The sequence below is a fragment of the Protopterus annectens genome, chromosome 3.part0, assembly GCF_019279795.1.
Source record: "Protopterus annectens isolate FY-2018-M chromosome 3.part0, PAN1.0, whole genome shotgun sequence".
Lineage (NCBI taxonomy): Eukaryota > Metazoa > Chordata > Ceratodontiformes > Protopteridae > Protopterus > Protopterus annectens.
This window is the reverse complement of record NC_056731.1, coordinates 538,676,135-538,690,361: the sequence shown is the minus strand read 5'-3', so window position 1 is coordinate 538,690,361 and position 14,227 is coordinate 538,676,135. Positions and strand designations below refer to the sequence as shown.

General features: G+C 41.7%; 1 protein-coding gene across 20 annotated transcripts in view; it reads right to left on the bottom strand.

Moving 5' to 3' along the window:
• CLASP2 (cytoplasmic linker associated protein 2) overlaps positions 1-14,227 on the bottom strand; it is a 7,203,062-nt gene that overhangs the window by 4,055,189 nt on the left and 3,133,646 nt on the right. For all 20 annotated transcript variants that reach the window (XM_044064956.1, XM_044064947.1, XM_044064955.1 and 17 more), the window contains one exon: positions 3,691-3,746. In XM_044064956.1, the coding sequence (XP_043920891.1) occupies positions 3,691-3,746 (56 nt within the window). The remainder of the gene's footprint in view (positions 1-3,690; positions 3,747-14,227) is intronic.

The following is a 14,227-nucleotide window of genomic DNA, read 5'->3' as shown; positions in this document are numbered from 1 at the left end:
GTGTCCAGACCACTGGGTGGAAGGAAAGTCGACCCCAACTGCCTCCACCGATGGACAGTCAGGGCAATGCTTCAGGAGCCCTCATAGGGCTTTTGTCAGAGAAAGTACCCCTGAATCCCTGATTCTGCGAGCCTCCTCAGCCTCTAGGGTGACATAGACCATTAAACCCTCCTCCTCTGCCTCTGGAACAGGACTCCCCACATGGGCTCTGGAAAGGCCCTTGGGAATTGTGGAACCACATTTTCTTGCCTCCACGCTGGTTCCTTGTAAAGGACTTCTGAGGCATAGAAAATTTGATCGGAACTCTGAGGCATAGAAAACTTGATTCCCACAACAGAAAGAGTGTTCCTGTTCTCTTCGGCAGCAGGTGAGTGTCACTCTAACAGAAGGCTCAAACAGTGATGAGCCATTAAAAGGGGCATAACAACAAAGGACACCTTGAAGGGCTCTGCAAAATCAGACAGTCTCATCCAAAGGTGGTTCCTTAGGGATAGGCCTGAACCAAGAGGTACCTTCTGCTGTACGGGAAATTAGCCTCATCGAGGAGTTAGCAATAGACAACAGAGTGGCCAGCTTGGGAGAAAGTCTCTTAAGCTGCTCCAAAGGCATGAACTCGGAGAGAGAAGTTGACAGCTTTTCGATCTGCCCTCTCTGTAGCTGGGTAAAATGAGCTAAACAATATAACGACCACAGCACAAAAGTGGCTGAGGTGTAAACGCTCTTTCTGATACAGTCCAGTGCTCTAGACTCCTTGTGAGCAGATGGACACTAGCAGTCTCCTCTGCCAGTTCTTTTTTAGTGGCCGCCACCAACACGATGGCATCAACTACAGGACCTTTGCTCCAGTGTTTCCTATCAGCCGGTGGGATCAGGAATCTACCTGGGAGTTTACTGATAGATTGATGGCATCCGGTCCTTCCATGCCTCGTAGGATACCAAATCAATGAGGTCATCCACCGGGGGAGGGTCACCCAGGATGCAGATGAGCCCACCCTGAATGCCTTCAAGAACAGTGACTCCTCAGAAGGAGGAGGTTGGACAGGCCACCCACCTTTCTGCTTTAGGATCTCTAAAACGTCTCTGAAAGAGATGTCATCATGTAGGAATCGAGGGGATTCTTCTGCCTCATCAAAGTCTGTGTCTAGGGTAAACAACTCCATTGGGGAGTGGATGTGCTTCCTTTTGTATGTCTTCTTCTGGGGGACTTCCTCCACGGAATACTCAAGGGAAGTACTGGAAGAAGGGGATGGGCAGGAACAGCTTGGAGACTGCTTGGGGCGAGATGGTACAGAGTAGGACGAGTAAGGTCAAGAATATGACCCAACGTGGGGGTGAGGGGATAGGCTGCAGGACATGAGAAGATGGCTCTCCGCCGAGGGAGAATACCCTTTCCACTACTTGGAAAGTTGACGGGCCCACTGAAGCCCCTTCCACCTTTCTTGGAGCCAAAGCAATAATGGGGAGGTTGTCAGAACTCACTCCGGATCCCTGGCTGCCACAGGGAATCAGACCCAAGATGTCAAGGGCCGAGGCACCCAGGGTAAGAGACCACTCCAACAACAAAAGAGCCAACCACGTTCCCCCTGACAAGGCACCTAGATCTCTGCTCCGAGATCTGCTCTGCTCTGAAGAAGTAGGAACAGGGCTAATCAGGAGCACCATCAAAGTCGAAGAAGGTGGTTTTCCCAGCGCCAACGCTCATGGGGGTCCTGAAACCTGGACCTCCAAAGCCAAAGGCCGGATAGAAGGAGGAGTTCTGATGGTATGGGCTACGTAGACCATGGATCTGATAGGGGACAGACCCGACACTACCCCCATCTGAATTGGAGTCTTCAGGAATTTCCTCATTATCCTATGCCTGCCTTGGACCAGCTTCTAGAGGACCTAGAAGAAGCGGATGAGGGAGGTCTGAAATACCTAGGCTTTGGTGAAGGGGACTATCCTAGCCAGCTTGGGGACCTGCTTTGAGCTCTCTGATCCAGAGCCCTAGGATCAGGCGCCGGAGCTGAAGAAACAGGAGAAAATATGTTGATGACCTCAGTTGGATGCAAGGAGGCCTGTGGATCCGATATGACAGTAGACGTCTTTGGATATGAGGAAGAAGGATCCGAAGTTTTCTTAGATTTAGTTTTGGGCTCCAAAGTGTCTCTCAGGGAGACGGAGAGAAACCTTTTCTTAGGCTATGTGGTGGACGAAGATTAAGCCATTGAGGAGATTTGAGCCTCGGATGCCAAAGAAGGAAGAAAACCCCTCAAGATAAGCTTGTTGCCCCTACCCGTCAGCGCACGCAGACTGAAGGAAGCACAAATGTCACAATTTGCCTTGACATGGTCTGCGCCTATACAGTAGACACACCCCTTGTGGGCATTTTGACTGGGAATGTTGTCCCCACAAGAAGTGCATCATTTATAACCTGGAAATGCTTTGTCTGATATAACTGCTGCATGACAAACCTGGCCGAAGCCCGCCAAACACTGCTGTATGACAAACCTGGCCGATGCCCGCCAAAAACAAAAACTGTCACATAAACTGTTAGCACTAACTGAATTCTACCAGCTAACACTCGCACTTTTTTAAGAATAACCATATAAAAAACACAACTAGTTCTAAGAATACTATGTAAACAATCTCAGCTCTAACTAAAACACTAATACTACCTAAACTACTTTAACTGCAAAAAAAAAAAAAAAACTACAAAAAATGCTACAAGAAACAACTCTATAAACCCTAACCTACAAACTCAAACAAGAATAACACACTAATGCTAACACATGGGAGTAGCATACTAAAGTTCTAATTATTAAAGATTGAAAAGACTAACAAAGGATACAAACTGTCGAGAGATCAGATCTTCTGTCTGGCTTTGAACACTGCAATGAGATATGAGGTGCTGGGGTGGGTGTAGTGCATTATGGGTAAAGGCAGTAGCTTGAGAGTTGGATCCCAGTCTGGATGAAGTGGCAGACCTGGATCTGAGGATCAGATCCAAGACCCATTCATGAAGAAGAATGAGGAGGACAGCATCAGACATGCCAGTTTCTGCTTGTCAAGACAGGTCTGCAGAACTTGCTAAATTTAGCATAGAGAACAGAAGAGGATATGCCATGGGAAGGTCACAGGCAAAAAATACACCACAAATTAAAGTTTTAATCTGGCATTTACACATGCAAGCATTGACTTCCTGTAAGGCAAACATACTGCTGATTTTTGAACAAGATTGTGGGCATCAGTAGGTAATCAACAAATTCAAAAATGACAATATAACTATTACAAAGAAAAAGAAAAATTCTCTTAAAGAGTACTTATCTGTCCAGCTCTGGATCACTAAGGACAGCCACAGAATGAACTCTTATTTCATATAGTGAGGAACCCGATAACATACTGTAGCAATGAAGAGCTGAAGATGGCAGAGGCCTTTACAGGAACTGTGTTGGTATCACTGGGAATCACAAGCTAACCTGACAGGGAGGAAAGACATAAATCTCTGGAAGTTAGGCCAGATGTCAGACCTAACCCAACAGTCCGGTTCTCAACAGTTGTGACTGAAACAGTGATCCAAATGCCACCCTCTGCTTCTATTTACCACATGCAAACAATTTCTCTACTCAAATACAAACACTGATGCAAACACAAACAAAAGCTTAACATCAACATAAGCCAGGAACAACAACAAAAAAAAGTAAAAAGTACCTCTCCCTGGCCCACTTGGTACACTAGCTGCTGACATTTTTGAGGGACACAGTCGGCTGAAATAAAACAAAATAAACTTAAATTTCAAGAAATATACCCATTCTTAATATTAACAGTATAAAAAAACTAAAAGTTTTCTTTTCTTTTCTTTTTTAATGTATTCAAACTATAAAAAATGGACGGATTCAAATGTCCACCCTCAATTTAACCCATAACCTAGCTAAAGAGAAATAGAAACAAATTAAAAAAAATAATGCAAAACAACTGTAAAACATTTTCTGAAGAGCATGTAAAATTAAAAGAATTGTGCCACAACATTCAATAATTACTGATACTTACGTTTCTGTAAAAAAAACACAGTTTAAGCAGGAATTAAGGCTATGACTAACCACCTAAGAAAATTCTTCTTACAGACCAGGATTTTAATCTTAGTCTGACTTTATGAATTGTACAGCTTCAGGCAAATTTCTTACTCCAACATTGCCCTCATGTATCACTAAAACAAGACTTCTTTGTCATGGTTTCACTCAGTTAACAACTTGGAATGAGTTAATAACCTTACATATAATGAAAAGTACAGGATTATTATTATGGTGCACCAGATATCTTTCAAGGGAAGACAGTTTATAAGGCCCTCAATGAGAAAGGTGCAAGTCTGGTAAGACAACACCTGGAATTATTTCTCCTCTTAGATCTCAGACTTGCTTGTTCTACCCTCACATTTCTACTTGGAAAACTTTTACTTAATGATGCTAGCTGCAAAAGAAAGGTCACCAAACTTACAGATTTATTTTATTTAACATTCGTTAACCAGGAAAGTCCAACTTGGAACGAGCCAATTTTCAGCAGAAGCCCAAGGAGAAATGCTCCAGGCGCATGTCTTTGTAACATGGGAGGAAACCAGAGCACCCGGAGGAAACCCACAGGAATGCAGGGAGGACATGCAGACTCTACACAGAAGGCATCCCAGCCAAGAATCGAACAGGAGAACCTCTTGCTGTGAGGAGACAAAGCTACCGCTGCACCACTGCCCCGTCTAATGTGTGATGTGTTATAGTTCCACTTACCTGTAACAGTAAATGTATGTATAACACATTGCCTTACTGGCATATAGGTAGTACTGCTCTGCTACCCTCCCTCTTTTAGCCTGTCAAAGTTCATAACTCCTCCCACTGCCTGTCTGTGAGGGTGAAGAACCAATTGCCTGGCTGGAGTGGGGCAACCCTTCAAATTCAGTGATGGAACGCTTTCAGTTTTCTTGTGGCAGAGTCAAAGAAAGACCTCTTGGGATATTGTTTCTCTCAAAATGGGATTCAAGTGGAGAGATGATAAAATCAGCAAAGGAAATAAGTATTGCTGGAATTGAATTCATCCTCAATTCTTGGTGAGTACCTTCATGAGGTGGACCCTGTTTTCCACAAAATCTCACCAAGATGACACTGATATACAGACTGTATTTTATATAACGTATACCATGGACAGAAGTAGGTTAAAAATGAAGAAGTTTGCTAGGTGCACAAGTCACAAGATAGAAAAATGCTCAATCCTGGTAGGTGCACTGGTACTAGGACTGGAAAAAAATGACAGCGCAGAATCCTCAAGACATGCAAATTTTCCTACAATGCGGCTAGGCCAGGCCCAGGGGGAGGACCCCCCCCCCCCATTGTAGAAGGAACTCACAAAAACTGAGGGGCCAAAAAAGAGCCATATAGATGATAAATTGGACTATAGAGGATAAGAAAGAAATGATGTATTGTCACTATTATGCAAAAAGCCCAGAAAAAAGATATACGAAAAGATTAAGAGAGAAATTACAGGAAGCAAAAATACTTCCATATGAAAAACTGTCAAAAGCTTAAAATAAAAATTTGTGTTCATTAATACAACAGATTCATGAAAAACACTATATAGACCAAGAAACTTTGTGCATTTGGAAAAAGAAGTGACTGAGGAAGCGTGAAAATTTAAAGAACAAAATTTAGAGATGTTTGAAGGGTATAAAAAAGAAACACAGACATGGGAAAGAAAGCAAGATCTGACATGGCGCAATATTTATGCAATGGAGAAAGCCAAATTAATCAACACAAAAAGGCAGCCCCAAAGATATTTGAAGAGAAATATTGACAAATGTATCTAGATATGAAAAAACTCACAATAAAAAATAAGATCACAAAGATGGAATGTAGAACAGATGATTAGTCAAGTAGAAGTTAAAAAAATAGAAGCTGAAGTTATAGAATATTTGTGAAGTGAAGGATTCAGTGTATAAAGTCCAAAACAGGTCATATCACAGCATGATGGAACAACTAGTCCCCAAAGTAAGGAGAAACAAGTGGAGCAGGAGATACTTGAAGAAGAAATATGGACATGGGAAAGAAATAGACATTTAACATGGTGCAACATTTATGCAAAGGAGGAAAGCAAAGCTAATCAATGCTAAAAGACCAGCACCAAAGATATCTGAAGAGAAACACGGGGAAAGACCTCTCAAGATGTGGAAAAATTTACAACAGAAAAAAATACGAAAACAAAGAGGAATAGTAGAAAAGTGGATTAGCAATGGAGAAGTTAAAGAAATAGAAAGTGAGGTTATGGATTACCTGCAAAGTGAATGATTTAGTGTAGAAAATTTAGCTCATGCAACAATACAACATGATAAAGCAGTGGAAGCCCAAATTAAGGAGAAACCAGTGAAGAAGGAAGCATCTAATCAGTTGACATATAAAGATATTTTGGAGCCTCCCACTAACTAGTACAAAGGTTCAGTTGGAGCTATATGCTAAGAGAAAGAACAGGAAACTGTGGCAACTCTGACAGTCAATGTCATGGAGTGATAGGCCAGTGAGCTCCCATATGAAACAGCAACAGATGACACAGAGTGAAACAGAAGAGAAAGTGGCACAGGAAGAAGCTCTAGAACTTTCTATAGAATGCCCACAGAAAATGGTTAACAAAAGAATGTACCCTCAGTTTAGAAGAAAATTATACAAAAGAAGAGTTGCTTGATTTTATAGAAATGGACAGACACATTAAGATCAATGAAAGAAGGTCAATAAAATCCAAAAAGTTAGAAGTCTGAAAAAACAAACAGTAATTAGGACTATCCATAGAAATTCATGCCATATGACAGAAGTAAAGAGGATGCATTACTGTGCAGTCAAATTAGTAACAGTCCAACCACAAGAACACAGGGTAGTAATGGAAAGGACGGGAAGAAATAGAATGCCATCATGGACGTATCGAATAAAGAAAACTATAAAGCAATAAAGACAAAAAGTGTCACTAGATAGACGTGAGAAAAGCAATGTGCAGTATTATAATGGATCAGAAATCATCACGCACTATCGCAAATAATGAATTAAAAATATCAGCACAGGCAGAAAAACGTAGAAGATACACAAATAAATATTAGGGAAAGATACAAAATAGGCCATTTAATGACGACCCAAAAATGTTTTATAGAGAATTCAGAAACACGGTAAAAGGAAATGAAAGACTACCAAAAACAGAAGAAAAAGATACATTTTGGAAAAATATCTATGAAGATCATGTGGAATATAACACACATGCTTAAATGGATAGAAGAAAGAAAGAATAAGAAGTTCAAATGCACAAGATATAAAATGGGATGAAGTAACGCCCAGAGAGATTAAAACAAAGTTAAGAAAAGCCTCTAAATGGAAAATCTCAGGCCAGATGCAGTACCTAACTTCTGGTTAAAAGTATTAACATCTTTGCATGAAGATTTAGCCTTGAATAAGAACTATTTATATGGGCACCCCAGACAGACACCAGCCTGGCTAACAACAGGAAAGACGATGCTCCTACTTAACAGTGAGCCTACAAGCTAACCCAACTATAAACCAATAACTTGCCTTCCAACAACATTTGATGCTGATAGAGTTTATACTCATTTAGAAGAAAACTCGATTGCAGCACTAGAACAAATGGGTAACAAAAAACGTCATATGGAACAAAGGATCATTTGTTGTTAAATAAAGTCAGTGTTGAAAGTACAGTTGTGTACACTTACCATAAATGTAGATGTTCGAGTGTATTCACTGTTGCAGTCATTACATTTGGGTAATCCTGCTGGCAGGCTGCCCTCAGTCGGCCTGAATTCCAAAGTCCTGGGTCCTGCATCGGCTGCTATCGCTCCTTCCCTGACGTCAGGTCGTCAGGAGTATAAAAGATGCAGCCGGCGCCATTTTCTTTAGTTTTTCTTGCCCAAGATGTCAAGTGCCCCCTAAAAAGGTAGCCAAAATTTATATATTTATACACACACACACACACACACACATATATATATATATATATATATATATATATATATATATATATAAATGCATGCACCAATATAAACATTACCTTCATCCACAAGCAAATACACCACATAGGTTGTATAAATCAGAGAAGGAAAGATAGGTTCCATCAGAAGAAAAGGGGGATGGCGGGTGGGTAACCTGGACTGCAACAGTGAATACACTCAAATATCTACATTTATGGTAAGTGTACACAACTGTTCTTCGTGTTTCACTGTTGCAGTCATTACATTTGGGTAGATTCCCAAAGCTAAGTAAATTTTAATAGATGAGAAAGATAGGCCTTTGTCCAGCATCTCAGTTAAGTATTGTAAAATCTGAGGAAAATTTGGCACAGCTGTATCTGTTCCTTGTGCCTGTTTCCAAGCACAGAATCTCTTCCATTTACCAGCATAAGATTTTCTAGTACTAGGCCTTCTGTCTTTTAAAATGACATCCATCACACGTTTGTTGAGAGGTGTGTTTTGTATGACTACATTATCCGCCATGCTGCCAGGTTTAAAGTCCTGAGCTGGCTGTGTAGGATCTGATTGTTTTGCTGGGACAGTAGATGCAGTACTTGTGGTAGGGTCCAAGCTGGGCATTGAGACAAACTCTTTAATATTGGGTACCAATGCTGGCAGGGCCAATCTGGTGCAATCAGTATCATTTTTGGCTTCTCCTGTCTGACCTTTAGGAGTACCTTGGGGAGGAGAGGCAGAGGGGGAAAGGCATACACTGATAGGTTTTTCCAGCTGAAGGATAGGGCGTCCACTTTTCATGCTTGTCTGTGTTAAATCCTTGTGCAGAATCTCTGTAGTTGGTAGTTGTGAGGGGAGGCAAACAGATCTATGTCCGGAAATCCCCATTTCCTTGTTGTCATGCTGAAGACTTGTGGACCAGCTGCCACTCGTGGGGATCCATGAGGTTTCTGCTTAGTTCGTCTGCCAGAGTATTTTTCCTTTCTGGCAGGAATTGTGCCGATGTGCAGATGTACTTGGTAAGCCAATGCCGTGTCCCACAAAGTCATGGCTAGTCTGCAAAGGGGGTAAGAATGTGTGCCCCCTGCTTGTTTATATACCACATGACCGTGGTGTTGTCTGTCTTTATCAGTAGTTGTCCTGGTTGAAGAAGGTCCTTGAAGGCTGTCAGGGCATTCTGAACACCTAGCATCTATTTTTGATTGATATGTAGATGCATTTGGTTTGAGGTCCATGTTCCCTGAATGCATTTTCCTGACATGTGGGCCCCCCCAGGCATAATCTGACGCATCTGTTGTTAGTGCTTGCCTGGCTGGGGGTAATGTGAACGGCTGTCCCTTGTTTTGGTGACAAGCCTTTGCCCACCATCGAAACTCCTGCTGCAGGCAGGGAATGAGAGTAATTATAGTTTCCAGGCTGTGGCAATGTTGAGTCCAAACACTTTTTAGGTACCATTGAAGTTTCCTCATGTGCAGTCTTGCATATGGAATTAGGATGCAGGATTCCATGAAACCGAAAGCCTGCAGAATTTTTCTTGCAGATAACTGGGCCTTTGTTGCTAACATTTTGAAGTAGGTAGTCAGTTGCCTTTGCTTGTCTGGCATGAGATAAGCCATCTGGGCAGTTGTATTTAAGCTTGCACCCACCCAGGGATATTATTTCTTGAGAGGGTACTAGTTTTGATTTCTTTTCATTGACTGTGTACCTTAGGCATGTTAAAAGTTTTTTCACAAACGCCAGATGCTGTAGAAGAATGTCCTTGTTCTCTCCTTGAATCAGACAGTCGACCAAGTAAGGATATATTTGTATTCCTCTTTGTCTGCAGAATGCAATTACTGGTGCCAGGCACTTTGTATAGACCTTGGGTGCAGTAGATAAGCCAAAGGGCAGTGCAGAGAATTGGTAGTGCATTGAGCCAGCCTTGAATCTGAGGTATCTTCTGCATATTTGTCTGACTGGGACATGCAGGTATGCCTCTTTTAGGTCTAAAGTTACAAGCCAAGCGTTCTTGCCCAGCATGGGCAGTAGCTGCTGCAAAGTCAACATTTTAAATTTTGGTATATCCAAGAATGTATTCAGAATAGATAGGTCCAGTATTGGCCTCCAGGCATTGTCCTTTCTGGGTATTAAAAACAGTCTTGAGTAAAATCCTTGTCCCCGCTCTTGCTCTGGCACCTGTTGAATGGCCCTCATTGTCCATGAGGGATGAGACTTGTTTTTGTGCCTCTGTCCATTGATTTTTTGGCAGATCTGGCCAGCCGTTTGTCTTTGGCAAGGTATAGAAATGGAACTTGTAGCCTTGTGACACGATATTTAGAACCCACTTGTCCTGGGTTATAATGTGCCAATTTTGAGGAAAAAAGTGCAAATTTTTCCCCTAAGGGTGCTGCCAGGAAATAAGTGTTTGTTGCAGGCAGGAGGAAGTCAATGGGACTGCTTCCTGTAAGGTTGTGATTTGTCTTCTCCACTTTTGGAGGTAGAAACACCCCATTGCTTTGACCTGTATGAACCCTGAGCCTGTGTTCTGCCTCTAGGGCGCCTGGGTCTACCCCTTTGTGGTCTGTCTGACATTAGAAAGGACCAATTCTTTGTTGGCCAGTGTCTACTAAATCTAGGTGGCTGTACTTATAAGAAATCTTTGACCATTTGCATAGATTTAGCCTTGTCCTCCATTTTCTTTAACACCTCTTCTGCCTTAACACCAAACAAAGAATCATGCTGTAAAAGTGCATCTAATAATTTAACTTTAACATGATCGGGCAGATTTTGTTCCTTTAGCCAAGCATGCCTTCTAATTACAGAACCAGTAACTGCGGCCCTGCTGGAGGCCTCTAAAGAATCAAAACCACATTGCAAAGTATGCTTTCCAACTTGTTCAGCTGCATGCAATATATCCTGTATTTCCTTATTTTCTGCACATTCAGAATTTAACAACATTTTCTGTTTAAGCAATGCCATGACATGTTGCTGATATTTGAGCATATGAAACTGACTTTTTGAGACTTAATGATTTTTTGAGATTTTTTTGTAGTAATGATTTTTTGAGACTTTTTGAGGGGAATGTAGTTAAACCTGATTTTTATAATGTTTCCAAAAGTGAAAAATTGGCGTTACAGGATTTACAGAATAATACAGACATAGTAGTAAGACCAGCTGACGAAGGGGGAGCTACTGTATTACTTGATACTAGCTTTTACAATAATGCCACGTTAGAGATGCTTTCAGATGAAACTACTTATAAGAAGTTAACCAGGTTAGATTTAGATAAGATAATCAAAACAGTGCATGCAGACTTGTATGATATGTTGATGTGTGGCATTATAGATAATGATTTGTATAAGTATTTTTTAATTGAGAAACCTGTGATACCAACCATAAGAGGTCTTCCTAAGATACACAAGACCATGGTTGATCCTCCCCTTAGACCCATAGTATCGGGCAGAGGCTGGTTGACAGAGACTATGTCGATTTATTTAGAGAAGAAATTGAGACCTATAGTAGACTCTACGGAATCTGTGTTACGTGACACTAAACAATTTTTAGAAATCTTAGCACCCTTCAGTATAGATAGAACTATAGGAGAGTTAGATTACATGGTAACACTGGATGTAGTGTCTCTTTTTACCTGTATCCCCAATGAAGTAGGTCTACAATATTTAAGGTTGTATTTAATTAATAAAGGGCTAAACAATAGTCAGGTTATAAGGATTACGATGCTATTAGAATTGGTTCTTAACTACAATGTGTTTACCTTTGGTAGTGATTACTACCTTCAGATTAGAGGTGTAGCCATGGGCACCTCGTGTGCCAATTCTTATGCCAATCTAGTGTTAGCCTACTGGGAAAGTGCCTATGTGTTGGAACATTTGATTTTTTCTAAGTATATTAAATGCTATAAACGTTTTGTTGATGACTTTTTTTGTTTTGGGGAAGTGATCTAGAAAGTTTAGATGATTTTGTTACCTACATAAATGGAACTACCACTTTTCTTACTTTAACTAGTACAGTATCACAGGATAAAATAGACTTCCTAGATGTTACATTGAGTAAAAATAATGGTGCTTTTGAGACTAAAGTGTTTAAGAAGCCATGTAGGAGAAATGCTATCCTGCATAGAAGCAGTATGCACCCGCCACATGTGCATAAGAATATTGTCAAGAATCAGTTAAAAAGTACAGTTTTGTACCTACCATAAATGTAGATGTTCGAGGATCCACATTGCTGCAGTCATAAAGTACAGTTTTGTACCTACCATAAATGTAGATGTCCGAACAGGATAGCATCTGCAGTCCTTACAAATGGGTTGTCCTGTTGTCAGGCAGCCCTTCGGTCGGCCGGATTTCAAAGTCTGGGTCTGGCCTCGGCTGGTGTCGCACTTCACCCGACGTCATCTCTGCTGGTCTTCGGGTATAAAGGCATCAGCCGACGCCATTTTCCTCAGTGTTTCTTGCCCCAGATGCCAGTTGCCCTCTTGGATAGCTAAATTTTTGGGTAAATGCCAATGTTTCCAAAAAAGTAGAAGGCAAACACAAAAAATAAGCATGTATGTACATATATACAAACAAATACACCATAAGAGATCCCCCCCCAGCTAGCTATTAGGTGGGCAAATACCCTAGGAGTACCACAGAGGGAAGGAGGGTGGGTAATCCTGACTGCAGATGCTATCCTGTTCGACATCTACATTTATGGTAGGTACAAAACTGTACTATGTCCTTCAAGGATGCATCTGCAGTCCTTACAAATGTGTAGAATACCACAGCCAAACTAGGGAGGAGGAAGAATAATTATGGTGTAGTTAGGATCCCTTGCAAAACAGCAGTGGCAAACCCTGCTCGGGATCTAGAGTATAGAGGTAAGTTATAATGCTTGGCAAATGTATGCACGGAGGTCCAAGTAGCAGCCTCAATAATGTCCTTGGTAGCCACTCCTCATAAGAAAGCTGTGGTAGTGGCTGTAGCCCTTGTAGAATGAGGCCTTATGTTCTGTGGAATTTGCTTTCCATGGTAGGAGTAACAGAATCTTATGCAATTTCCTATCCACTTGGAGATTGTCTGTTTGGAAATTGCTTTTCCTTCCCTTCCTGTTGCATAAGCTACGAGAAGCTGGTCAGTTTTTCTATTGCCCTTGGTTCTGTCCAGGTAGTAGCGCAACTGTCTATGTACATCCAAGGTATGCAGCAGTCTTTCCCCCCTGTTCTGTGGGTTTGGAAAGAAGGTAGGTAGGTGGACTGCCTGGTTTAGAGACACTCTGGATACCACCTTAGGCATAAATGTAGGATTAGTTCTCATGGACACTCTATCTTGATGGAAGATTAGGAAGGGTTGTACTGCCATTAAAGCCTGTAGTTCCGAAACCCTTCTTGCTGAAGTAATTGCCAGTAGGAAAGCAGTTTTCCAGGATAGGTGTTGAAGATCTGCTGTTGCTGCTGGTTCGAATGGAGGGAGTGTCAATTTTTCTAGCACAAAGTTCAAGTCCCATGCTGGTAATGGTGGTTTCCTAGGAGGTTTTACATTCTTAATTCCTCTCAGGAACTGCCTGAGTAGAGGATGTGAGAAGACAGGGGATCAAGCTGTATTCTGCAGAAATAGCTGATGCATGTATCTTGATGGAGGAATAGGACAGGCCTGTATGGAGAAGCTCTGCCAAATACTCCAGGATGTTGGCAATATCTACCTTTGACACATCTTTCCCTCTTTCAGAACTCCAAATGACAAACCTTTTCCATTTTCCTGCATAGTTCCTTCTTGTTGAAGGTCTGCGGGCCTCAAGGATAATGTCTTTAACCCTTTGGGATAAATCTGGGTTAGTTGCTCTTATGTAATGTTCCAGGCAGTCAGTTGTAGAGTTTTCAGGTTTGGATGTAGGATGTTGTAGTTGCTCTGAGTTAACATCAAAGGAATCAGGGGTAATGTCCACATTTCCCCCCGAGACATGCTCCTCAGCAATGGATACCAATGTTGTCTTGGCCAATTTGGAGCTATCAGAATTATCCTTGGACGTTCCTCTTTGATTTTCAGTAGTACCTTGTGCATCAAAGGAAGAGGTGGGAATGCATATGCTGTCAGGCCTTTCCAACTGAAGGATAGAGTCCACCTTCCAAGCAAGGGGGTGGTATGTCCTTGTGCAGTATCTCTTGAGCTGGTGATTGAGTGGGGATGCGAATAGATCTATTTGTGGCATTCCCCATTTCTTTGTGATGGCCTTGAAGATGCCCGGATGTAGCATCCATTCGTGAGCATCCGAGGTAGTTCT